At 48.1% G+C, this 9,739-nt stretch overlaps 1 protein-coding gene across 1 annotated transcript in view; it reads left to right on the plus strand.

The window, feature by feature from the left end:
* LOC123758288 (uncharacterized) overlaps positions 1 to 9,739 on the plus strand; it is a 296,794-nt gene that overhangs the window by 6,556 nt on the left and 280,499 nt on the right. Inside the window, exon 2 of the mRNA XM_069323039.1 lies at positions 1,926 to 2,138. Within this exon, the coding sequence (XP_069179140.1) occupies positions 1,926 to 2,138 (213 nt within the window). The remainder of the gene's footprint in view (positions 1 to 1,925; positions 2,139 to 9,739) is intronic.

The raw sequence follows: 9,739 nt of genomic DNA on the forward strand, positions 1-9,739 counted from the left end.
CCCCCGTGACCCCTGAACCCACCCCCGTGACCCCTGAACCCACCCCCTTGACCCCTGGACCCCTGCTAGCTGCTCCCAACCCAACCTAGGGAAACTGGTGCCTTGCCCTTACTTCCCCAAGCAAACCCCAGGGGGACCCTGTGAGTGTGGCGTCGCCCACTCTACTGGTGGCCTGGTCGACGACCGGGCCGCGGGGACGCTAAGCCCCGGAAGCACCTCAAGGTAACCACGCTACTGGTCCCTGGGGGCAAGATGTGTAGGGAGATCATGGCGTCTCACCAGCCACACTCCTCCACACCAATATACAGTCTTGTCTCCTCTGTATACTGGGGGATATTAGACTTCCTGCGGGTGTTGTGGGTATTGTGGGTGTTGCGGGTGTTCTCTGTATGGTATTGATGCGACAGACAGCGTGAGGTCAATGATTCTGGCACGATTTTTCACCTGTATTTCTTGTTTGTTTTTCCTTTATTTGAGAAGGAAGTTGACAGGTCTGTAAAAGTTAATTTTATGGTTTGTATTATGTCTTGAGACTAAGAGATGAGTTGTGGTGATCTCGAAGCTGTTGGTCTCAAGTTTGGGGGGTGATAGTGATGATCCTACACGTCCGGATCACCATCACCTCAAGCTTGGGGGTGATAGTGATGATCCTACACATCCGGATCACCATCACCTCAAGCTTGGGGGTGATAGTGATGATCCTACACATCCGGATCACCATCACCTCAAGCTTGGGGGTGATAGTGATGATCCTACACATCCGGATCACCATCACCTCAAGCTTGGGGGTGATAGTGATGATTCTACACATCCGGATCACCATCACCTCAAGCTTGGGGGTGATAGTGATGATCCTACACATCCGGATCACCATCACCTCAAGCTTGGGGGTGATAGTGATGATCCTACACATCCGGATCACCATCACCTCAAGCTTGGGGGGTGATAGTGATGATCCTACACATCCGGATCACCATCACCTCAAGCTTGGGGGGTGATAGTGATGATCCTACACATCCGGATCACCATCACCTCAAGCTTGGGGGTGATAGTGATGATCCTACACATCCGGATCACCATCACCTCAAGCTTGGGGGTGATAGTGATGATCCTACACATCCGGATCACCATCACCTCAAGCTTGGGGGTGATAGTGATGATTCTACACGTCCGGATCACCATCACCTCAAGCTTGGGGGGTGATAGTGATGATCCTACACATCCGGATCACCATCACCTCAAGCTTGGGGGTGATAGTGATGATCCTACACGTCCGGATCACCATCACCTCAAGCTTGGGGTGATGGTGATGATATCAGCATCACCATCTCTCCCTCCGAAGGGACGTGAATCATCAGGGGGGGAAAGCAGCAAGCCATTACGACTATAGGACTGAGAAGGGGGTCACGTCTCTCCCTCTCTCAGCCAGTCGTCAACCAAATAATAATGATTACCAACTTAATATATAATAAATATTATAAATATATGATATAAATCCATCATTAATAAGAGGGAGTGAGTACTAAATTAATTGGTACTTAATTATCTATGTTTTGCATCCCCCCCCTTTTTAAATCATATGTTTTAAACCCCTATCTTAAATATGTGTGTTTTTATATATTGGTGTTGATAAAAGCATTGTGTGTGTGTTGTTTTTTAACTCAATTATATATGTGTAATTTTTAATGTTTGTCTTGCATATTTTAGTGTTAGATTTATGGAAAACGTTTTGTGGGTTGACCGTATTGTTTGGTTATTTGACTAATATTGTGTTGTTTCTTCTTCTCTTGCATGTCCCTGCCCTCCGCCCATCTCCGCCCGCACCTACGCCCATTTCCACCCCATCAACACTCACGCCCACACACACACGCCCACACACACACTCACACACACACACGCTAACCACCTGACGTTCTGAACACCAGACCAAAAGTTCGAGCGACTCTGACCATTCTGTGGGCGGTCTGCGAACAGCTTCTCTGGACCGCCTGGGCCGCAGGTCTCAGGCCCACCCTGGCGCCCACGCCCACACACCCCACTACTCCTTACCACGACGCCCACAGAGCACCCAAAGGTACTCCCAGCCACAGTCTAAGGTACGTCCTTTCTCAGAGTTTCCCGTCCTCTCGATCTCCACCGTAAGAAATGCAGTGGTTTAGCCAAACCCAAACCATCAGAAGTTGAGACTATCCACCTAGCCTAAAGGATTGTCACCGCTAGCCCACTTGATGCGTCGATATTCCAATGAAGTTCACTATCCCACTGCACTTCTTACACCGGGGGTCGAGTGCGTAAACAATGGTTCAAGGTGAGTTTGATGGCCTTGTGTGGTGAGAGGGTAGTGGGATAGGCTTGTCACCTTCCATGGACCGTATAACATTTAATATTTGGCGCGAGATCGAATCTTGTCCAAGACGGGTCGACAAAGCTCGTTTTCTGTTTGTTTAGAACTGTATATATTGTCAGGCTAGGCTGTGTTAGCTTAGGATACACTGCGTTAGTCTTGGTTGGTCTGATCTGGGTTAGGTTAGGTTAGGTTAGGTTAGGTTAGGTTAGGTTAGGGAGGGTTTTAATAGGCATTAGCGAGCCATCTTGTGAACGGTATGCATCCAACATGTTCATGTGAACATGTATCCAATATGTTCATGTCTTTCTTAAGGTTTGATACATATATTTTGTTACCATTTGTCTGTGTATCGTTAAAATACGTCTATGTGAAGGTGCGGACTGTCGGAAAATCCGACACCATTTAATATCATACAGATAATAGCTGTATTACCAACAAGTTACCCATAGAAAACGTAACTTGTAGTGGAATTACCGTCTATAGAAAACGGGATATCATCACCACATACTATTATAATTCACCACCTATTATGGTGGGAATTATTCTTAAATACATTAGTCTTTGGACTTTACCATCATAAAAACATCTTATATAAATTAACTTAATTATCAATATTAAAGTAGAGTAAATGTGACCCTTCTATCACTTTCTGAAATCTGGACAATGTAAGCCAGGCGTCAGAGTGAGGAGGAGGGCAGCCATTGTTGTTTATATGAGACCAGAGGCTCACACGGGAGCAAATTCGGCTCCTGTTAAATTTACTTGGACGTAGTGTTATGGAACCCAAAGGTGTACCATTGTCAACACGCTGTCTACAAATACAAGTTAAGTGTCTATCCGAAACCCGTTTATCATTCATTTATGGCCATTAATGTCAGGATATAGGGTTAGCCGGTTAGAACGCGAAATCGCCTCATACTAAAGGTAATTAAGCCAGGTCTTTAATGTTCCATGTACTGTATAGTGTTTTCTCTGATATAGCTTGTCATATATAGGATTCTGGCTTCACAGCTAGCGCACTTTTGACAGGTCAAGACGAGGATGCAAGATTATGTGCACCAGTTACTGGGTGATAGAAGCTACCTCAAAGAGGATAATTTGGTGTCTACACTCTAGTTATACCTGGTGGACTAACCTGCTGTACTATAAGAGAAGGAACCTCATCAATGTATGTAGCTATTACTGTAATTTGATTGGCTGCATATGTGTAATATAAACCCCCCCTAATGTGTAGAGGATCGATTTGTGAGATTATGAGATTATTGCAGAAATACAGTCCACTTATCATTATACAAATTGCTATCGAAGTATATAAATTAACGTAAATATAAATTCATATAAATTAAATAAATATAAATCTCACAGGTCGGTTCCCACACGGACCAAGACTCTGCGTCGACAAACACATTTGACCTGAGTTTTACTTCACAACAGTAAAGGAAAATTTGTGTTATCACGATGGAATATAATTTTTAAGATATTTATAGACGTATTTTGAGCACTTGAAAAGAATAATCATATTTTGGGCGTCGGGAAGGTTGACATATTCTGCCGTTGTCTGTATTTGTTATCGCTGTAGCGCCTGAACGGCTCATCAGATTTGGATGATAATTAGCTCTTTGGCTTTACCTGAAGAGACAGGTGGTGATTACAGACTGTCGTGCAGCGGCCAGACAGAGAATGACAGTTTTGGGTGATCAGAGTCACCTTCAGATCAGGGCGCTTGAGTGAGTTGGAGTCATCATAGTTTTTGTATAATCCGGATTTGTTGTGTTTATTTCATATTAAATTTGCTCTAGATTATCCTTCCTGTATGGATCTGGACTAGATGTAAAGGGCACTAGAACACTTTCAGGCTTACTTTAAGTCTGATGTCGCCTCTAGGAGAGGTTTGCACCGTTGACAGATATCTGCTTGATACCTGCTTGATACCTGCTTGATATCTGCTTGATATCTGCTTGATATTCAGAGTATTATCAGCCTTCCATAAAGTCTACAGTATACCTAGGTCATAAAAGTATTTGTGTGTACGTCTGATACCATACTACTTGTGAAGGAGGAAATGTATATGTTTACCTCTCAGAATATTTGGTAATGTGTTTAATGTTTGAGATGTGTGTCTATGTATATATTAACACGATGTACTGAACGGGGTGAGAATAGCTTGAGCTACCTCATCCCTTTGTGTGTATTTTACCTCAATAAACTTATTTCAATTTCAATTTCCATAAAGTCTGGAGTCGTCCATACATTGGCCAGAATGTCCTGCTCAGTCATCACCCACTGTGCTCACATATTAATAATCTCTACTGACTTTGTTTAGTTTTAAAACGTATATTTATTTTATAAATGGTATCTTCTTTCAAAGCGAATAATGTGTGTGTGTGTGTGTGTGTGTGTGTGTGTGTGTGTGTGTGTGTGTGTGTGTGTGTGTGTGGGTGTGTGTGTGTGTGTGTGTGTGTGTGTGTGTGTGTGTGTGTGTGTGTGTGTGTGTGTGTGTGTGTGTGTGTGTGTGTGTGTACTCACCTAGTTGTACTCACCTAGTTGTGTTTGCGGGGGTTGAGCTCTGGCTCTTTGGTCCCGCCTCTCAACCGTCAATCAACAGGTGTACAGATTCCTGAGCCTACTGGGCTCTATCATATCTACACTTGAAACTGTGTATGGAGTCAGCCTCCACCACATCACTTCCTAATGCATTCCATTTGTCAACCACTCTGACACTAAAAAAGTTCTTTCTAATATCTCTGTGGCTCATTTGGGCACTCAGTTTCCACCTGTGTCCCCTAGTGTGTGTGTGTGTGTGTGTGTGTGTGTGTGTGTGTGTGTGTGTGTGTGTGTGTGTGTGTGTGCATGCATTCCATTTGTCAACCACTCTGACACTAAAAAAAGTTCTTTCTAATATCTCTGTGGCTCATTTGTGTGTTTACTAGTTGTGTTTACTAGTTCTGTTTTTGCAGGGGTTGAGCTTTGCTCTTTCGGCCCGCCTCTCAACTGTCAATCAACTGTTTACTAACTAACTACTAACTTATTAACTACTTTTTTTTTTCCCACACCACACACACACACACCCCAGGAAGCAGCCCGTGACAGCTGACTAACTCCCAGGTACCTATTTACTGCTAGGTAACAGGGGCACTTAGGGTGAAAGAAACTTTGCCCATTTGTTTCTGCCTCGTGCGGGAATCGAACCCGCGCCACAGAATTACGAGTCCTGCGCGCTATCCACCAGGCTACGAGGCCCCCCCCCCAGTGTGTGTGTGTGTGTGTGTGTGTGTGTGTGTGTGTGTATTCTCAGGATACTGGACCACAACCAAGCCCCTGACTCCAACCTTGTGTCCAATAGTTGTGAGTCAGTACTGTGTGTGTTGTAGTTACCTAGTTACCAGTTACCTTGTTGTAGCGGGAGCCGGTCGGCCGAGCGGACAGCACGCTGGACTTGTGATCCTGGGGTCCCGGGTTCGATCCCAGGCGCCGGCGAGAAACATTGGGCAGAGTTTCTTTCACCCTATGCCCCTGTTACCTAGCAGTAAATAGGTACCTGGGTGTTAGTCAGCTGTCACGGGCTGCTTCCTGGGGGTGGAGGCCTGGTCGAGGACCGGGCCGCGGGGACACTAAAGCCCCGAAATCATCTCAAGATAACCTCAAGATAACCTGTTGAGAATGTAGTGACTACTGAAACTAACTTCAACAGTGGTTGGGGTTTGCTCCCATTGTGGTGATTCCGACCTTGGATAGTTAGGAGTCCATTATAACACCGCTGATATCATTGGCGACATAAGAGCCACTCATTAACCAATCGCTGACTATATACTGTGATACCAGAGCCAAGACTTTAGCCCCAATCACCGCTGAGAGCGAAAGAGTAAGAGCCTCTCCTTCAGCGAATCACCAGCCGATCTTAAAACGTCACATCTTTCCCTGACCAATCAGAGAGCGTGATAGGCAGTAGAAGGCTGCAAGGTAAACTAATCAGAGGTTAATTTTGCTGTCGAAGACGGACAAAGAAGCAGACTCCTCCGGGCCCGACGTCTTGGCCAAGACGCGTGAAATTTCTCACTTAATAAACCTAAAAATATGCTGAAGAACTGGGAGGAAAATCCTGGAAAATCTTTCAGATCCGGGGAAGGCTTTTCTGAGTGATGGGAAGTGTGTGGGTGGCTTTCTTGAGTGATGGGAAGTGTGTGGGTGGGTTTCTTGAGTGATGGGAACGGTGTGTGGCTTTCTTGAGTGATGGGAAGTGTGTGGGTGACTCTTGAGTGATGGGAAGTGTGTGTGTGGCTTTCTTGAGTGATGGGAAGTGTGTGTGTGGCTTTCTTGAGTGATGGGAAGTGTGTGGGTGGCTTTCTTGAGTGATGGGAAGTGTGTGGGTGGCTTTCTTGAGTGATGGGAAGTGTGTGGGTGGCTTTCTTGTGTGATGGGAAGTGTGTGGGTGGCTTTCTTGAGTGATGGGAAGTGGGTCTCGCTCTCCCCAAAGTGTGAATGAATATTCGGCTTTTCTTAAAGACAGAAAGAATAGAACTTTATCTAATTAAACTTTTTCTCACCGCTAATGCAAGGGTTTAATTCCTCACTCTTAGAGACTTAGGTCGTTACTCTGAAAGGATAATGTTGTAGCTAGTGGACCAATCACAGTCCAGAGATCGGACCAGGACACGATAGTCGACCAATCACAGTCCAGGGACCGGACCAGGACACGCTAGTCGACCAATCACCGTCCAAGGACCGGACCAGGACACGCTAGTCGACCAATTACAGTCCAGAGACCGGACCAGGACACGCTAGTCGACCAATCACAGTCCAGAGACCGGACCAGGACACGCTAGTCGACCAATCACAGTCCAGAGACCGGACCAGGACACGATAGTCGACCAATCACAGTCCCAGGGACCAGACCAGGACACGATAGTCGACCAATCACAGTCCAGAGACCGGATCAGGACACGCTAGTCGACCAATCACAGTCCAGAGACCGGACCAGGACACGCTAGTCGACCAATCACAGTCCAGAGACCGGACCAGGACACGCTAGTCGACCAATCACCGTCCAAGGACCGGACCAGGACACGCTAGTCGACCAATCACCGCCCAAGGACCAGACCAGGACACGCTAGTCGACCAATCACCGCCCAGAGACCGGACCAGGACACGCTAGTCGACCAATAACCGCCCAGAGACCGGACCAGGACACGCTAGTCGTCCAATCACCGCCCAGAGACCGGACCAGGACACGCTAGTCGACCAATCACCGCCCAAGGACCGGACCAGGACACGCTAGTCGACTATGGGAGACACCAGTAGTCACTCATCCCTGAGTTTACTGAAGATCTGGGAACCACTGAGAGTTATTCTGCCAATATAAATCACCTCAATAACTAGTAACAGCGTCTCTAGGAATAGTGGAAACCTTCAGGAGTGGAGCTTGCCACAGAGACCGGGCCACATCACGCCGCGTCCACGGCAGGTCCCCAGTCCGGGACTACGCGGCAGGAAGGGAGACAAATCCATGGTGGAAAAGCGACCTGGGACACGTGCTGAACACGTGAGGAACACGTGAGGAACACGTGAGGAACACGTGAGGAACACGTGAGGAACACGTGAGGAACACGTGCTGGGTACGAAATGTTGCTGGGGATTCTGTGTCTGTTCATCTAGTTGTATTTGCGGGTTAATACCTTGCGATGATTTCGGGGCTCAACGCCACCGCGGCCCGGTCGTCGACTAGGCTTCCTGGTTGTTGGACTGGTCAACCAGGCTGTTGGATGCGGCTGCTCGCAGCCTGACGTATGAGTCACAGCCTGGTTGATCAGGTATCCATTGGAGGTGTTTGTCAAGTTCTCTCTTGAACACTGTGAGGGGTCGGCCAGTTATGTCCCTTATGTGTAGTGGAAGCGTGTTGAACAGTCTCGGGCCTCTGATGTTGATAGTTCTCTCTTGAACATTGTGAGGGGTCGGCCAGTTATGTCCCTTATGTGTAGTGGAAGCGTGTTGAACAGTCTCGAGCCTCTGATGTTGATAGTTCTCTCTTGAACATTGTGAGGGGTCGGCCAGTTATGTCCCTTATGTGTAGTGGAAGCGTGTTGAACAGTCTCGGGCCTCTGATGTTGATAGTTCTCTCTTGAACACTGTGAGGGGTTGGCCAGTTATGTCCCTTATGTGTAGTGGAAGCGTGTTGAACAGTCTCGGGCCTCTGATGTTGATAGAGTTCTCTCTCAGAGTACCTGTTGCACCTCTGCTCTTCAACGGGGGTATTCTGCACATCCTGCCATGCCTCCTGGTCTCATGTGATGCTATTCCTGTGTGCAGGTTTGGGACCAGCCCCTCTAATACTTTCCACATGTAGATTATTATGTATCTCCCTCTCACCTGTATTCTCTCCCGCCTGCGCTCAAGAGAATACAGGTGGGGTTGAGTCACGGCTCGTGGGTCCCGCCTCTCAACCCTTAATGGAATAGCGGACCATTAAGACCATTTCCCCACCCTTTAGGACCTCTCACTCCACCGTGAGACGAGTATCACTTCAACACGCCCGTAGAAAGACGCGGAGAGCGCCAAATTGAATGGTTAATGACCCGTGTTGCGTGGCTGGAGGAGCCACTGCAGCTGTAGCCGTGGCCACAACTGCAGCAGCTACAGCTGTAGCAGCAGTAGCCGTGGCCACAACTGCAGCAGCTACAGCTGTAGCAGCTGTAGCCGTGGCCACAACTGCAGCAGCTACAGCTGTAGCAGCAGTAGTCGTGGCCACAACTGCAGCAGCTACAGCTGTAGCAGCAGGAGGCCACGCGCCCAGAATATGCAATGTTGTCCACCATAATAAAAGACACAGCCGTAAATGGTGACTTGTCTCTGAAGCTGCTGTTGGCTTTGTCGTGGTGGAGGGCTGGTGGAGGGCTGGTGGAGGGCTGGTGGAGGGCTGGTGGAGGGCTGGTGGAGGGCTGGTGGAGGGCTGGTGGAGGGCTGGAGGCCAGGAGACTTTGAGTAACCTTCAATCTCCTACCTGACCTGATACCTAATCAACCAGGCTGTGATTCGTTCGTCAGGCTGCGAGCAACCGCATCCAACAGCCTGGTTGACCAGTCCATCAAACATGAGGCCTGGTCGACGACCGGGCCGCGGGGATGCTAAGCCCCGGAAGCACCTCAAGGTAACTCTTCTGCGTCTCTCCCGCTTGCTCTATTTACCCGTCTTAACACCGAGGGCGCTTACAGTCCGTTGTAGCGGTTACTCCTGCGGTGCTCTAAGCCCCCCCCCCACTCCCCACGTGATTAGTGGTTTGTCTCCCGGGGGAATGGCCTTGTACTGTAGTTAAGGTCGGGCCTCATCACTACCACCCACGTTAATACTCCTCCCCCCCCCCCACACACATACACACACAGACACACACACACACAGACA

Source organism: Procambarus clarkii, chromosome 11 (genome assembly GCF_040958095.1).
Source record: "Procambarus clarkii isolate CNS0578487 chromosome 11, FALCON_Pclarkii_2.0, whole genome shotgun sequence".
In the NCBI taxonomy this organism is placed as follows: Eukaryota; Metazoa; Arthropoda; class Malacostraca; order Decapoda; family Cambaridae; genus Procambarus; species Procambarus clarkii.